The 17733-nt window shown below is 44.4% G+C and overlaps 1 protein-coding gene across 3 annotated transcripts in view; it reads left to right on the forward strand.

The window, feature by feature from the left end:
- utrn (utrophin) overlaps positions 1 to 17733 on the forward strand; it is a 170204-nt gene that overhangs the window by 48648 nt on the left and 103823 nt on the right. For 2 of the 3 annotated variants that reach the window (XM_061091915.1, XM_061091917.1), the window contains exons 37-55: positions 543 to 713; positions 833 to 889; positions 1230 to 1424; positions 2130 to 2267; positions 2422 to 2517; positions 3096 to 3266; positions 3505 to 3677; positions 4529 to 4679; positions 6100 to 6275; positions 6644 to 6779; positions 7221 to 7370; positions 7704 to 7856; positions 7961 to 8062; positions 8245 to 8362; positions 9085 to 9302; positions 9393 to 9510; positions 9609 to 9814; positions 10676 to 10830; positions 11435 to 11624. In XM_061091915.1, the coding sequence (XP_060947898.1) occupies positions 543 to 713; positions 833 to 889; positions 1230 to 1424; positions 2130 to 2267; positions 2422 to 2517; positions 3096 to 3266; positions 3505 to 3677; positions 4529 to 4679; positions 6100 to 6275; positions 6644 to 6779; positions 7221 to 7370; positions 7704 to 7856; positions 7961 to 8062; positions 8245 to 8362; positions 9085 to 9302; positions 9393 to 9510; positions 9609 to 9814; positions 10676 to 10830; positions 11435 to 11624 (2874 nt within the window). The remainder of the gene's footprint in view (positions 1 to 542; positions 714 to 832; positions 890 to 1229; positions 1425 to 2129; positions 2268 to 2421; positions 2518 to 3095; positions 3267 to 3504; positions 3678 to 4528; positions 4680 to 6099; positions 6276 to 6643; positions 6780 to 7220; positions 7371 to 7703; positions 7857 to 7960; positions 8063 to 8244; positions 8363 to 9084; positions 9303 to 9392; positions 9511 to 9608; positions 9815 to 10675; positions 10831 to 11434; positions 11625 to 17733) is intronic. The other variant, XM_061091916.1, reaches the window with a different exon arrangement.

The raw sequence follows: 17733 nt of genomic DNA on the forward strand, positions 1-17733 counted from the left end.
TTTAAGTCAGAAGAATAAGTAAGAACTGGCTGAGCTTATACCATGACAGGCTTAGAAGTATATAACTTCTTTATGGAAATCACTGCCTCCGGCACAGAAATGCATCCTGCCAGAATCCACCTACGGATATCGCCTCTGCTTCTGGGAGAATTTAACTCTTTGTCACATGACAGGATAAGTGTGGTAATGATCAATCAGTTCTGAATGCACCATTTTTGATTTTCTCTGTCGCAGCAGGAGCTTTTGGGCTTGGTTTAGATTATTTGGACACTAGTTAAATGTTTTTTTGCATTTGTCGTAACCTGACGGAATAAAAGAGAGTGAGAGAAAGTCATGTTAGGGACAAGAGAGAGGTTTGTTGACAACTGAAGGTCTCTTCTAAATATCAGCCGCTGCCTGAGCCTGTTGACCTTGATGAGTACACACTGTCCTGAGCTCGCTGGTCCGACCCAAGGCTGCTCTGCCATCTGGTCTAAGAGAGAATGACTTGTAACATAAACTGACACAGAGCTGACCAGCACTGATCTGTGCTGTGTCCTCAGAGCATGATGGAGGAGCTGGAGGACGTCAGTCTGCGTGTGGACAACGTGAGGGAGCAGGCCATCATCCTGATGACCAGCAGGGGGCCCGCCTGCCGAGACGTGGTGGAGCCCAAACTTGAGGAGCTCAACTGCAACTTTGACAAAGTGTCTCAGCACATCAAGACAGCCAAGGTACAGAAGCACAGATTGTTTGCAGACAAGGATTCGTTATGATCTGAACTAGTGCAAAGCTCAGGGTCGGATTCAGTCTGTTCAATCAGTGTATTTATTGCATATCTTTTTGCCCACAGATGATGACCAGCTTGAAGTCGGGAGGTTACGAGGTTATCCAGCAGGCGCCTCAGCAGGTACAATTAAAGCATATCAAGTCAATATATTCAATTCCCCATCTCCAGTGGCCATGACTTTCTCCTTCAGCTGCTTTTAACACGTGCGGTTCATTTGGTCACACAACTGTTTGTTTAACCTGGTAGCGACATTAACTCATGATTTCACACTTGTATGCACACTTCTCAATTAAATCTCAGTCGACCTGCGCTCTGAATCACGTGTTGGCTTCGTGCGTATCATGTAGTGTTATAAATACTACCCTGCTGATCGTTTTCTTGTAATATGCAGTCAGATAATTGCATTTCTCTAACTGGCTCTGACCGAGGTGTGTGGTGTGTTTTCACTCTCTCTCATCAGATCCGTCACAACCAGGAGATCCGAGCCGAGATTCAGAGTCGGCCTCATCCTATTGAGACTCAGGTCTCCAGTGAGGTGAAGGACCTTCAGGTGGAGCTCCAGGACACCCTGAGGGCCCTGCAGCAGCAGCAGCAGCAACAACAACAACAACAACAACAACAACAGGACGCAGTAAACATCCTGGATGATGACAAGGTAAATAAGGTCACCCTTCCATTTCTTTTGTAGCATTTTCATTCAGTTTTTAACAGACGGATGATTATCAGATAAATGAGCAGCAAGGAATTAATTGCTTCATTATAATTGAGCTGTAAATACTGTGGAATAGTGGGAAGTGGAATTGGCACTTTGCCTATTTCATGGTCGAATGTTTCCATCTCTTGCAATTTTCAGGAGGAAAACACACTCACACCGAGAACAATGCCGCAGGTGTCCTATTACTCTCTCTCTGTGTCCGTGAACCTGAGGTTTTATGAAAAGTTCCATAAAGAATATGGCAGGCAACAGGCTACAATATTTGTATAAACCTGCAGCCTGATAAAAACTAGCTTTGATTGGGCATTTCAAGGCTCAACAAGTCCGGAATTCAATCTCTGTTATCAAGGTTTATGACGTTAAACACGCCCGCTGAACAAATCCCACCAATCCCCAGCAAGGTCAGTGTTCCAGTTGCGAGGCTGTTATTGTGTTTTAAACTGAGAAGTGTCTGCAGCGTCTCCACTCTCAGCAACTTGTTTATTGTTTAGCAAAGGAGCAACTTGCAGGCAAAGTCAGTAACTGGTGTGTAAGCCGGCCTTTTTTTAAATTCCCACTGATGGAATACACAGCAGATAAAATATGTTCAAATTTACTGACTTTCTGCCACGAAAAAAAACCTTTGACGTTCTCCCTCCACTCCAGATGGATGAGGAGAAAGCAGGCGTGGAGGAGCTGCTGAGGAGAGGAGAGGAGCTGCTGCAGCAAACTTCAGATGAGGGCCAGAGGGAGGAGCTGAGACTCCTGCTGCTCGGGCTTCAGAGCCAATACTCTGCTCACAGGGTGAGACGCGTGCAGGAAAAAAAAAGAAAAGTTGTGTCTTCATTAAGCAGGGCTCATTACCTAAGCAAACCGAGCTCTCTGTCATTTTATGTTTTCCCTCAGTGCACTCACGCAGCCGGAGCTTAACTTGTGTTAATGTGTCCGTCCGCCACAGGAGCTGACGGTGCTGCGGATCAGGCAGGTCGAAGTCTCTGTGGACTCCTCGTCTTCTCACTCCTTCACAGAGCAAACTAAAGAGTTTTCAGCAGAGGTGAGGGGTCCACACATGCATTTAGTGGTACGCTCTAGCAAGGATGTCACTTAAATCGCTCTGTGTCCTTCATGGCATATTATTCATTGGATTGATGGTAGTGTCTCTTTATTATGAGATGTTTTCAGAACTTTGCCTTTTACATTTTAACAACGCAGCAGCAGATTGCGTAGGTCAGATGCACTCACAACAACAAAATCACATCGACTTTGACATTGGACCTTATTACCATCTCTTGATTCTTGTTGTATTTCCAAGTTGCCGTTGTCTAGGCGTGTGACATCTCTATTTCATCCCAAGATGTTTGTATTCTTTCGTATTTTGCTTCAGTTGCATGTTGGAAATGTCATCAACACGTCCTCCACCACTGGGAGTCTTCCCAACTGCCCCCTTTTCTCACATGGGTTCTCTCTGACATTTTACGAAAAAGTCCCAGAAAATGATTGCGGCAATCGACTCAGATATTTGCATTCTCACCTACAGTCTGTGGAAAAGCACCTTTAGTGTGACTTCCTGTGTAACCACAAGATTTGTTTGTTGTTTAATTCATGATTTTTTCTCTTGCTTCTGTGTTGTAGGAGATGTCTGCACCAGAGCGTAGCACCGCCTCCTCGCTGAGCCCCTCCGACTACCTGCTGGACATCAACAAGCTGCTCCTCTCCATGGCTGACAACGAGTTGCTTCTGAATTCGTCTGAGCTCAGCGGGGGGCGCTATGAAGACTTCTCCAGCCAGGAGGACACGCTGAAGGTCAGTGAAACAGGAAACACAAAGCTGGAAAATCAGAAAAGTAAAAACATTTGGTTTGTAGGTGAAGTAGAGGAAATTATTTTAAATGATGGAAAAATATGAATTTGAAAAGACTGTGGGACATCTCTTTTCCTCAGAAGCGATTAGTAATATACATGTGTATATGCCAGCGCTTCCACAATTTAACGTGTTAGCATTAACTTCCCTTTTTCTTAAACCTTCATTTGTCTTTTCACAGAATATCAAAGTGAATCTGGATCATCTGGGCGAGCAGGTCACAGGAATCCATGAGCGCCAGCCTGATGCCATTCAGGACGCTTCCCCCCCTCAGGTCTCTCAGATCGGAGACGGCCTCACGCAGCTCAACGCCGGGTGGGACCGCCTCAACCGCATGTACAACCACCGCAAGGGGTGCGTACACCAACATCATATACAAGCAGTGCACAAGATTTTATCGCACAAACATTCAGTCAGTTAAAAACAAGAAAGGTTTTCAAAAGCACTTCTCGCTGCTATTATCAGGTGTGAATTTTTGTCACAGGATATTACAACAGTGTGTTTGGAGAAGGCAGCATTCACAGAAATGTCTGTCTCTCTGTGAGTGGGTCTTTTTCCTTTGCTCCTCCAGTATTCACAGACACTGACTCACAATCACATGAAACACACACAGACACACTCAGGCTGTGTGACCTTGACTCCCACCAACATTGTTCCTTGGGCACAAACACTCTGTATTTGCTGAGGACACTATAAGCACATGCTAGAATAAACCAGTAAACTGATCTGGTTGGTATTCCATCTGTCATTGCGAATGACCTGGAGGCCTCATTAAAAATCAAAGAAGAGAGAAGGATTCATAAAAATGACTGGCTCAGAACTCATTTCATCACCTCGTCGCTCTTATCTGATTTGTTCTGCTGTGAAAGAGGAAATAGTCGTCATGCAGACCATCAGCGCGATAAAGATCAGGTTATTCTTGTATTTCAAATAATCACCCCAATATAGTGTTGTCAGTGGTTCCTGATTGTTATGACATTTTCTAGCGTTTCGATAGAGGTCAACGGTTTCATTTCCTCTTATCAAGATCTGTGGAATTTCCCCAGTGAATTGACTTGGTTTTATCGTTACAGACCAGAAACTCTTCGATAATTCTTCTTTCTACCCATATGACACCCACCCGTCTTAACTTAGCCTCGAAATGAACTCGGGTTTAAGTTAAACTACAGCATGCTTTGTGTGTGTGTGTCCTTATCGTGCTGCAGGAGTTTTGACCGTTCCATAGAGGAGTGGGGGCAGTTCCACTGTGACATGAACGAGCTGAGTCAGTGGCTGACTGACACCGAGACGCTGCTGTCTGAGAGCGTCGGCCCGGACGGACAGATCGACCTGAACTCCGCCCGAAGACACCAAGAGGTGGGTGTGACCACCAGGTTATACATTGATACTGAAGTATTTTACTTTGATTAGAGGGTGTTCAACTTTTCAGATTTATATATATATATATATATATCTATATATATATATATATATATATACAGGTCATGACTTGATTGACTCTGTAAGCATGAGCCCTTCAAAGTCCTAGGTGAGTTGAAACACTAGGTGGCGTTATGACCCATGTTCACCCCATACATTTCTGATTGTTGATAACTTTGGTAATAAATGTGATATATGATAATTTAAGTTTACAGTTAAAATCACATCTTTGTTTATAGTATTACTTTAACTTAAGTATACAGATATTTTTGTATTTGTAAACAAGCTCTGATGGTAAAGAAACACTCAACATATTCCACGGTAACAGTAATTAGTCAAATACAGAATCACAACACTGGCAACAGTATCTGTTGATGAGCTGCGATCAACATGATTACCTTCCCAGTAATGGGTCTGAGGTATCAGTTGCCGGATGCTTGGAAATGTTAGACAAGGAGACGGGAGATAATTGCATTTTGTTCCCCCAAAGACGGGCGCTCCACTGTACCTGATAAACACGCTGCACACCCAGCTGTTCATTATGCAGAGCCAGAATCCGGGAGAAGTGAGGAACTGAAGAGTAAGAGGAGAAGGGCCATCTCATTTTGCTTTGTTTGATCATTTAAGCGGCACTTTCATTTCCAAGGGGGGGAATTAGATTCCCTGAAGCCGCGGCATTATCGCTGACAGCCTCGCAGCCATTAGCACCTTTTTATCAGTGTGATAAGAGAAGCTCCGTCGGCTCGTTCACGTGTTTTCACAGTCGCTGAGAACGCGGCGAGGGATCAAGTGGATGGGGATTGAGAGATCAATTAGCTGACTCACCCTTCAGCGGACGTCACAATCAGTCACACAACTCTAGGGGGCCGTCCTGGCAATTTAAACCCCTCGTGGTGGAAGTGGAGATGGTTTCAGAGTAGATCTTGATTAGGCACAATTCATGCCTGAATGTCGATCAGAGCTTTTCTGGGAGAGATGGACGTCACAGGGGATTTGGCCCTCCGTCAGATTAGGCTCTAATTGATCCCCTGTTTCTCCTTTTTTCCTCTTTTTCTCCGTCTATCACACTTTCATTCCTTTTATATTTCGAGTACACAGATTTTATGATGATATTACAGTGATATTGATCTGTTCTTTCTTAGGATTTTATTACTTTATTCTTTCTTATATACCTCTCTATATAATTCTATTTTGTTCACTTTTATTTTTTTAATACGCTATTTAAATGTTTCCTCCTCCGTATTTTCAGAAGCAGCTGGGCTAGGTGGTTTTTATGTGAAACCCTTTGGATCACGTGCAATGTAAATTAAGTCTGCTTGATTGGTTGATTGATTGATTGATTGATATGTGTGTTCAGGAGCTGGAAGAAGGCGTGGTTAGTCACCAACCCGTCCTGGCTGGACTATCCCGCACCGGGGAGCAGATTATTGGGCAGCTGTCTTCTCCTGATGGCCCACTGCTCGAAGAGAAGCTGGGCGGCCTCAGTCACCGTTGGAGAGTGGTCAAGCGCCAGGTCCTGGACAGACAGCGCCGGTAACTTATCCACGGAAACACACAGGAGGCCGTGTTTTGTAAATGAGCCTGTATGGATTGAAAACATTGGGAAGATAAAGTCAATTTGGATCCTGACGAGTGTGTAATACACACCGTTGCTGTGTCTTGATTATATAACGTGTTGGTCTTAAAGGACAATGAAGTGCAGAGGGTAGCGCTCACTCTCCATCACTGTCACTGGTGTTTCTTTATCCGGATTTGGCAGTTTAACGTTATCAGTGCAGTTAATCCGCCTAAAACAGTCATTTAAATGTAAATTTTAGGATTATATCTGCAACCTGCAGGAAATGAAGATGCTTATCTGCGTATATGCGGTATACAGTATTTGTGTCTGTGTGTGTGTGCAGGCTCACTGGCGAGGACCCGGCCCTGTCAGACCTGGTGAGAAGACGCAACGAGCTGGCTGTGTGGCTGGAGCAGGCGGAGAACGCTGTCAGCTCCCTGCCTGTCACAGCCACGGACGAGAGCTTCAAAGAACTCAAGGTAGAGCGAAGCCCAGAGATTCACACGAGCGTAGAGGTTATTATTCCAGGAGCTGGTGGAGTCAGCTATTTTTATGGTCAGCTCCGACTGTGTTGGGTTTTACTTTGTTCTTTTTTCCCCTATTTGTTTCCACAAGTTGTTTTTCCTAGTTGCTCTTGTCATAAGCAAAACCTGTCAAACTCAGCAAATATACACAGAACAAACTAAATGCCCTCATCATCTGTTTTGAGCAAACGCAATTTTGGTGAAGGACATAAACTTTCTGTGTTTTCCGTCTTCTTTCACTCTTTACAACGAACTGAACCTGACTTTCCACCGGTCAACACACTGCAGAAAGTACAATGAACTTCTACATTTCTCCTTTACTCCCTCTTTTCTCTCGTTTTTCAATATATCAGTGATTCTCTATTAACTTAAGGGTCACTGCATCTTCCCCTGCAGGCCCTCGCTGAGGAAATGGACGCACACAATGAGCGCCTGGGTTGGTTGAACAAGCACGCGCCTCAGATCCTGGCCAGTCCCAGCGTGAGCCCCCAGAGCCGGGACCAGCATGTCGGCAAACTGAGAGCCATCAACCTCAACTGGAGCAAAGTGAGAATTGTACCAGGAACTTTTAACACCAGCTTTTTATCAGTGTACCCACACCACCTTACTTCCTAAACTTAATCTACGGCTACAGCTATACGTCTATCAACCTCTGCTACAGATACATCTGGCGTCCACACTATCCAGAGTTTTTGAGCCATTTAAACAGAGAAGATTAAAAACCCTGCTGGCTCAGTTTTAGTTTGAAAACTCCAGGGCTGCGTAGTAATCTGGACGGGCAGAAACTGAGATGTTTAGAAGCAATGACATCGTTTTAGACAGTTTTCAAGCTGAAACATTGTAGTATGGATGAAGCCTAATGTCCTGTTAACCCTGTAGGTGACCCATGAGTTGTTGGAGAAGGTGGGGGAGGTGGAGAACAACCTGCAGAGTCACGCACAGTTCCAGGACAGGATGGAGCGACTCACCGACTGGGTTGTCGTCACACACCAGACAATCACAACCAGAGGCCTGAACCCTGTTCAAGCACAGGTAAGATCGTGTGAGGTCCAGAACACGTCACGAGATAAAACACTTCAGCTTCAGTTTCCTTGCACACAAACGTTGGGTCTAAAACGAGCTTGCACGTGTCACAGGATCTGGAGGCCTCCATGAAGGACAGGAAGAAGGATCTGGAGGAGCTTCTGGCTCATTCCATTGAGCTACAACGACGACAGCAGCTGCTGCCTCATGAAAAGGTCCCGGTTTTCACAGTCATATAATATACCATATTGTGGTTTGGGCTAACTCCGTTTCACATCATTTATTAAAGTTTAATTGGCTGTTTTATTCACATCGGGATCGGAACTCTGTTTTCTGTCGCTTCCATTCTGTAGTTGATTACACGGTTGTTCTGCTCTCTGTGTGTGTGTGTGTACAGACCAAGGTAGAGGAGCTGGCAGCTGATTGGAAAGCCCTGGATGGTCGAATCAGGGAATCTCTTCAGCCTCCCATCTCTCCATGGGCACAACACCAACTTGTCCAACACCAGCAACATGGTAAACATACATGCATTTATTTAAATCCATGATGTCTCTCATTTCTGTTTCATGACAGGGTTTCTGTAGCGTCTAAAAAGGTTAGAAATATAGAAATCTGAATTTTGGGCCTTAAAAAATGTAAAATATTACGTACTAATCCTTAAGTAAGTTTAGAGGTGTCTTAATGATGTCAACATTCATTTAACCCTACTTCTGTCATGCTTTCAAATAGGGTTTTTGTTTTGAGACCATGCATAGGTCTCAGGGCGTTGTGGTTCTTTTGCAACAATATAGATGGCTGCTGTGATAAAACTAAAAACATGACCAACATGAAACGTGCGAGTCATTCGACAACTCTGATATTCCTTCATTATTATATAGGTCTTGAATTTAAAACCTGCCGAAGCGCTGAAAAAGGTTTAAAATTAGGCTTGTTTGTCTTTTGCATCAAAATCATCAAACATATAATCCGTTACCTGTATTAGGCTTAACTGGCTTACCTTCATTTGAAGTATACAAATACTTGATGAAATGATAAATAAGAGGTGACAAACAAAGTCCTGGTTGTGTAACACTAAAACAAACCCCGGTGCCTAATTCATGGTGATTTATTGTGATGCCAATATCCTGTGAGAGCCATTTGGCAGCACCTCCTCTCCCAATCTTAACATCTTTTATTGTTCATGGCATCATTTCCTTTTAAAGAAGCCTTTTTTTTTTATTTCCTCCCCTCGCCTCAGTGTCTTCTGTCCCCTCAGCCGTGCAGATGGCCAGTCTGATGAGCGAGGACCCCTACCACCAAACCCCGCACACGCCGGAAAGCGTGGCGCCCACCGACCTCAACGAGACGGCCACCGAACTGGCCGACTGGCTGCTCCTCATCACGCAGATGCTCAAGTCGAACATTGTCACTGTGGGGGACGCGGAGGAGATCAGGGCCACTATGGAACGACTGCAGGTGAGTTTTTTCATAGAAATACAGCATCTTATGTCAAATAGAGCTCCAAATATGATGTCAATGTGTATGTTTGTAATTGTGTATTCGCAGGTGACGAAGAGTGACCTGGAGCAGCGCCACCCGCAGCTGGAGGACATTTTCACCCTGGCACAGAACATCAAAAATAAGACTTCTAACCTGGACGTTCGCACATCAATAACTGAGAAACGTATGTACAAGTTTTGTCAAAGCAAGGATATACTAGTTTTTATTTATACCAGTGCAAATTTCCCACAGTCAAGTGATGTTGCGTGTCTGTGTCTGCAGTGGAGAAGGTGCGCAGCCAGTGGGACAACACTCAGCACGGTGTTGAGGCTCGACTCCAGCAGCTGGACAACATGGCTGTCCACAGTATCCAGTGGGAGGAGCAGAGGAAGGAGACAAAGGCTCTTATTGGGCACCACGAAGGACGCTTCCACAACCTCCTCCAGCCGTCCAGAGAGCCGCTGACTAAACAGCTCGCTGACAACAAGGTCAGGAAACCTCCTCTCCGCGTCCTTTTTGATTCTCTAGCCTTGTCATTACAGATGGCGAGAAATCTAACTCAGGGAATTTGACTTCTCGCTTTCCTGATGCAGAGGAGAACCTCAGACCAAACCAGACTTTACTTCATAAAGTATCGAGGTCATTTCTACATCCACACCAGTCTGCAAGTGGCGGGAATGAATAAATCACCTCTCTGCTGTGTCACTCTCAACCTTAATAACATTCCTACACCCACATCATCCATCATCTTAATTTGAGATGATGACTTGGCCGAGAGGATGAAGAAACAAAAGTCGGCCTCAGTCAGGAGGCGTGTGTGTGGGTGATGCGTTACAGAGACCAAACACTAGAGGGCAACTGAGTTCAACAGAATGCAACACATCAGCTCCACATCTACTCCTGGTTTATTTGCCCTTTTAATGATGAGTAATTGTCCATTTATAAAAGTTGAAGTGTACCTTTTTGTTGGCATAACATGTGCCTCAGGGTCATATGTGGAAGATTTATTTGTTATGGTGAATTTAGAATAATAATCAAGCCTTATCAATAACAGTTAAATCTTATCTAACCGTGCTTGATTAAGTAGAGGTTAAACAAACAATGTCAGACGGCAGAGCTGCAGAATTACTAATCACTTTGTGTTTTTAAATCCCTGAAGTTAGATTAATTTTATTGAGTTCAGTGAATTTGTCATTAATGTCCTTTCACAGTAAATACCAAAAGCAGATACGAGTGCAGTCTAATGAACTGCTGCCAACCGGTTCCCTCACAGTGACTCGTAAGGTTTAAGTCACATCTGTCACCAGCGTCCTGACGATCCTAATGCGACCGGGTTTATTGCTTCGCAGGCGTTTCTCCAGGACCTGGGCCGGGGCCAGGGCACGGTCGCAGCCTTCAACGAGTTGTCCGGTCATCTTCTGCGGGAGTATTCCACCGACGACACCAGGCGAATCAAAGAGGTCACAGACAAACACAACGCTGCCTTGAACAACCTCAACAACAGGTACACACAAACACACAAATACACACACACTCGACTGGATACCTGTCTGTATGTTCATATGCACCCGCCACTGGACAACTTCGAAAAGTTATATTTAAGGACTAATTGTTATTTGGAAAAACTTAATTACCTCCTCCTAGGAAGTTCTGTTTTTTCGTCTGCGCTTGTTTGTTAGTCAGGAGGATGATGCAAAGACTAGGTGGGACATGACACAAGGAGGAACCCATTCAAACTTGGTGTGGATCCGGATTGTTTTTCTTTAAGATTGCCAGATAGTGTGTTTTTCAAAATTGTTGTTGATTTCTCAGAGAATAATTCATGGATCTTGATGAAAAACACGTTTAGGGGACTGATATTTATGAGTGTGCAGATCCAAATATAAATCTGGTTCTGGTGAATTTAAATGTGGCCTCTACTGAGTGCCTTTCTAGTTCATTTAAGCATTATCAATTTTTTTTAGTTGGCAAAACCTTATTTTGTCAGTGTATGAAGCTGATGTCGCAGCAGTATTGGATCGTGTATCGACTGCAACAGTAGTTTGATTTCTATAAATCAAGTGTTTTCCCATATGTCGTCACATATTGGACTCATTATTGATCGGCAGGGGCAGTGACCGTTACACTCATCTGGACGGTGAACTGAAGGGTCTGCAGATGACTCTCAGGGAACTGGAGTCCTTCCTCAAGTGGCTCCAGGAGGCGGAGACTACCGTTAACGTCCTGGCCGACGCCTCCCAGAGGGAAGACCTGACGCAGGACTCCGCCCACGGGAAGGAGCTGAAGCAACAACTGGAGGTAGAATTTTTTTTTTTTTTATACAGAGGAACTGTGACTCTATTCACAGGTGCTCGCCTATTATCTGTGTCACCATCCATTAGTGTATCTTTCACGAACAAAACCGAGGCTGGGTTTGGTGTGTTAGTGTGTGTGTGTCTGTGTTTGTGTGTGTGTGTGGGTCCGTCCTGCTGGTTATAGGTGTGTAAATAGGAGGGCATGCAGATGGCGTGTGAGTGCTTGTATGCAATGAGTGTGGCTCATTGATCGTCTTGTCCTGTGCTGCTTAGGAACTCGGAGTGTATGTGTGTGACTTTGTGTGTGTGTGTGTGTGTGTTTGCTACCCACTCTGACTGGCTTGTCATTTACCCGGACCTTCCCTCAGGGAATTGTTGACACCTCTCATCTTATGCCTTATGTATTATTGTAATCCCATTATCACTTCACTTCACCCTTTCAACAGACGCAACGGGCGCTAATCTTCCCTTTTTGACGTCTCGCTGAAGTTGAAAGGTGTTAGTTTAAATAAAATGTTGACCCTGTCACTCTGGTACGTTTTTTATTTATTCAGAAATGGTCACTGATTTGATCGTTTGGATCTTCGGATAACTTGAGAAAATGCTGCAAGGTCACTCATCTGTCAGAACTGAAAGCTTCTCTCCATAAATAAAGTGGTTGGTTCCCATCACCTTGAATGCCACAGCACTATCACTCCCATTTGCATCGTCCAATCATTAAAAAACAGGCCTTGGTTATGGAGTAAAGAAAATCAAATCGCTGCATGAATGGCTTCAAAGATTTCCAAGAATTCATCAATGTGGTGTTGACATGACGCTGAGACTTTTCCAGTTCATTTCTGAAGCTCGACTGCATTTGGTTTTGCGTTTAATATAATTGTGATCATTTGGAAGAAATGAACACATTCTACGTTTATTGTATCAAACACAATCCATCATTCTGAACCCTTTCAAGCTGTTACAGAACACAAACATTATACTTTTTTTACTTTATTCCGAAAAAGTCTGTCAAAGTCGTGGCAAAGATCCTGTGCATAGTAAATGTGGTTTAAGAATCCGTCTAAGGCTGATAAATCCAGGAATTAGTGGAACAGCAACACATTTAGTGGAGCTTGATTTTCTCTGAATTTGTTAGTGTCCAAGTCTATTTTTATCCCTTTTTTTATCCTCATTTGCCGCTCTCAGTCTCGGTCGGAGTAGAAATTGATGGATGACACTTAAGTTTAGAAAGTGAGTTAATGAGACGGAGGCAGACTTCGAGCCGTAGAGGACGAGTGCTGACGTAGTGCCGACATCCCCCCCACGGTTTACTGAACTCACGATGGCTGCTCAGTGTCCAGTTACTTTCATCAGAAGTTTTGGACACAGTTCATTTTGAATAGTAACTGCTGTTTTATGCATTTGCCCGCACTGGGTGAGGGATCACGAGAACTCACATATGAGCGACACTGGCCGTATTGGAGGTATTTCTGATGCTACCGGTGCTGGAACATCCTTAAATGTCAAGTCAATGAGGCTCTTATTTTGTATTAACGGTGGACAGGACTACATCAGTTACAATTTGAACAATACTTTTGTCAAAATACATTATTGTGTGTCTATTTAGTTTTATGTTGCTTTACTATTGATAGTACATTGTGAGTAGGTAAGTTCCTGGGATTTTAAACCTGAAAATCCACTGTCATGGTCCAATACAACCAGATACATTATGATATATAAACCTAATCTTATGGAATATAATACTGTGCATTTCTCACACTGAGGCTGGTGTGTGATACATGATATATGGAACATAATCCCTTTAATCATACCTCACCACACTGGAAGCTGTAGCACTAATGGCATCCAGCAGAGAAGTGCAAAGGTGCGCACGGCTTCAAGAGCTGCTTTTATCAGGCTTGCCTTATATGTGTGTTAGAGAGTGTGTCTGTGTGTGTGTGTGTGTGTTGACCAAGGCACCGTGAGCAGCGGAGACGTACATGCATCCTCTAACCCTTTAGTTGAGACCTAGTACTGTCACTGCCTTTAACACCAAGCCAACAGAACACTCGGTCTCCCTTGTAATTCCCTGTGAAGCCGAGTCGATACCCGGTGGAATAACTTGAATTGGACGCTGTATCGAGTTAAACCTTGTCTAAACACAGCTCTTCACTCAGCTTACCATGATCCCTTCTCTCTATTGTTGTGTGTGTGTGTGCATGAGCCCTGTTGGTAAATGGCCATTATTCTAGCTGGCTGAGTCGATGAGAGCCATGTTGGTTTACAGGCATTTTGGATTTGTGTTCATTTAGTTGTTCTCATTTCTCTTCAGTGCCTTGAAGTCCCTGTCCTTATCTGTATAAATTGACACCACACGCAGGTACCAAGTATTATAATGCGTCTCGTATTGCGATGCCTAATACAACCATTTGTGTATGTGCATTAGTTTGAATGATGAGTCACAGATGCGTGTGAAGAGTGCAGCTCTTGGGCGATACAGAGGTTTTTTCACCTGCACTTCAAATAATAGCCTCTTGTCTCTCGGCTGGGAGAAAGAGTTTTTTTCAGCTGCACTTTGAATAAAAGTAAGCATCACTGAGAGCATGAATAGATGTACAATACCCACCTGTGCGTAATACTGTGTGGTCAGCGGCTCTGCGAGAGCTGAGCAGCACTTTTATTATGATAGCTGCTGATTGTGCAGCTCCAGTATCTCTGCTTTTACCAGCCTCTCTCGTTCCTTCTTCCCCCCCGTTGTCTCTGGATGTCATCTCTACTGTACCTATGTGCACTTCAAACAGATTGATCCTCCAAAGATTTCACCTTTTTCTGCACAGATAAAACGATGCTTAAAAACCGTTTTATCTTGCCTCGACCGTTTCTTCCTACCTTTTTTCCTTACTTCCCAACTTTCCTCGCACTTTTTATTTTTCTCATCTTTAATCTGCTCTTCTCCAGTAAGGCCTCCCTCATTTCTTCTCAGTTAATATTATTTTAAAGCCTCATTTTGCCAACGACGGAATGAAAGATGATGCATAACAATAAGAACTCATGTCCCCTCTCCACAGAGAGATATAGGAGTTGGTACCATAGTATACAGATGGGCGACATGACAATGCCCATCTCCATGTTAGTGGATGGGACATAGGCTAAGACATACACATTAAGATACATTTGTCATTTTAGGTAGTTCTAATCACACTGATGTTCAAGTGTTAATTTTTCTGGTAAGCTTGGTTTTAATTAGATATTTGATGCTGTAAAATTGAGGCGATCATCATGAATGACAGCTGAGACGTCTCGTTCTCATCCTCTCGTATTGAGGTGCAAAAACTGCTTGTCAGGTTTAGGAAAAAAAAGATCATGGTTTGGGTTCAAATCATTTTAACTACAGGGTTGGAACAGTGTAAGAAAGTCTAATACAATTACTTGCACTCATGATGGATGGTGTCGTGCAGCCGTGGAAACGTTCCAGCTGTCCGTCACTAAAACTTGCCGTGCAGAAATGAATGAGACTTAACTTCCAGGAACCCTCGATGCATGAAAAGACTCCTCCCTCTCCGTAACCCTGTTGTGTGTCCGTGAGTGTGTGTGCGTGTGTGTGTGTGAGTGTGTGCGCATCTCATTTGTGCTCTCTCTCTCTCTCTCTCTCTCTCTCTCTCTCTCTCTCTCTCTCTCTCTCTCTCTCTCTCCCCCACTCCCACTCACTGTTGCTCTCTTTCTCTTTTTCTCTTTGTCTCGCTCATAGATCTGTAGGTCGCCTGCGTAGTGTCATTCTTCCGTCACGCCGGAGGATTTTTTTTTGTGTCCCTTACACTACTGCTTTTGATTCATTTCTTATCTCTCTCTATTTCTTTCTCTATCTCTCTCTGTGGTCCAAGAGGATAACTGTATCCCTCTCTCCCTTTCTGCCTCTTCCTCTCTCTCTGGATCAGTGGCAGTAAAAAAGTGAGCCGCGTATCCAGCTTCTCTTCTCGTCCGGTGCAACTCGCGCCCTCCTCTCCTCTCCTGCTTGCTGCCACTTCCAACTCTTTTCTCCCTGTTGATATTTTTTCCCCCCCTTCTTCTTTTTCTTCTTCTTCTTCTTCATCATCTTCTTTTTCCCCATCACCCTCCTCTGACTCTGCGGGGTAGCGTCACAAGTGATTTGTTTGATTCCCTTCTGCCTCTTGCGGTCGGTGCTGCACGTGTAAATGTCCGCGTGGAGGAGAAAGTGAGTGTCTTGTCTCGTCCCGCTCTCCTGCATCATCACATGTGTGTGTGACTGTGTGTGTGTGTGTGTGTGTGTGTGTGTGTGTGTGTGTGTGTGTGTGTGTGTGTGTGTGTGTGTGTGTGTGTGTGTGTGTGTGTGTGTGTGTGTGTGTGTGTGTGTGTGTGTGTGTGTGTGTGTGCTGGGAGCTGTCTGTTTATAAAGAGAGAGAGAGAGAGAGAGAGAGAGAGAGAGAGAGAGGGGTAGACCTATCCGAGGCTGCGCTCACTCTGTGTAGTTTGTGTGTGTATATGTGACGCAACACAGAGGCATGCTGAGCTGAGTACGTTTGCAAGTGTGTGTGGTTTCCTCCCCCTGTGTGTGTGTGTTCATGTGTGTGTGTGTGCATCACGTCAGCTTGGCTGGGGTCTGGTCGGCTGGCTAGGGAGAGGGAGAGGGAGAACAATATGAGCGGGGTAGGGCAGTGCTAGCATGCGGACCAGGAGCAGGCTGCTGCAGGCTTGTAGCAGTCTTAGGATGATGGCCATGGTCCGGACCTCCCTCCAGAAAGTGGTGGTCTTCCTTCACAGGCTCCAGAGGATGGCCATCTCCTCGCCGCGCTACCACAAACTCTGCAAGGTACGTGGACTCCAAGATAGAGAGAGAGAGAGAGAGAGTTCGCTGGAGGACAGAGTTTCTTTATTTAGATGGAAATGTGGAAATCAGATGGAAATATTCGCATATGCAAACTTTTTGTTGTTATTGTATTTTTGGAGTGTGGCTTTTGGATTTGAGAGAGCTGACTGTGGGTTTGTGTGATAGCTTTTGCAAGGTCTTTGAGTTTTTCCTTTTCTTTTCCTAAGTGTCACCAAGTTGTCTGTCGTTCCCTCATCCAGCTTTCGTCCTCTATTTCTTTAGTCCTCTTCTTCATAAGTCATTTGGTTGTCAAGACAGTCTGTGCTATGTTTTGTGGGGAGTTATCACCTCCACGTACTGAGGCTGGAACAAAAAAAAACATATATATAAAAAATACTTGAATGTATAAACACCTGACTTCAGGACTTTTGGCACTTCTCCTGCATAGCAATGATTCCAACTGTGCATCCCTGGTGTGTGTGCGTGTGTGTGCGTGCGTGCGTGCTGGCTTTGTGTTTTCTCACTGTATACTGTCATAATTGAAGAAACTTTTGACTTTATAGTGGTGCAGGCATAAACTAATACATTTGTGTGTGTGAAGTATTCATGAAATCTGCACTTTTATGCCCGTGATAAATAATTAAACCCAGTAATTGAAGTTATTAGGAGACTTTGTTATGGCGGAGTCATTTAAATGCTGAAATCATACACACGGCTGAGCATATTCCTGCCTTGAATGAATTAGCAGGAGCTGAACAGACTGTGATCCGGATGGTTAATGACAAACCAAACCCAGTCGCGTTGCTCTGTAACCTGTTACTGCTGTTTGTCGGCCGTATTGATTTCACCTTAGAGGAAACAACCAGTGGTGTGCGGTGGACTCGTGGTCATTTGGTCCTGTTGATCATTATTGATCGCTGATCTTCTTTGCTGTGCCACTACATTGACTGACTCTCAGAGAGTCAGAGGGCAGAGGGGACCAGCTGCTGGGATTTTACAGCCCAGAGTGAGAGTGAGGGACTAATGCACCGGACTAGTTCTCAATCATGCCTCAACAAACTTTGACTTAATCCGTCCTTAATCCGTAAATCCATCTCTCTTTAGTGCTCGGCCCTGTCTCTACCGCTTACATGTGGTTGTTTGTCAGTCTTTCTTTGTGTTTTTGCCAAAGACAGATTGCACAGGTTTTGCTTCCACCTTGATTCTAAAAATCGGAGAAATACAGAGAGCAGCAGAGACGGCACAAGGTCGAGATTAAGGCATGAGGGGGCTTCACACAGATTTGCTCTTCCTTAGTTATTTATCATGC

Source organism: Limanda limanda, chromosome 18 (genome assembly GCF_963576545.1).
Source record: "Limanda limanda chromosome 18, fLimLim1.1, whole genome shotgun sequence".
Lineage (NCBI taxonomy): Eukaryota > Metazoa > Chordata > Actinopteri > Pleuronectiformes > Pleuronectidae > Limanda > Limanda limanda.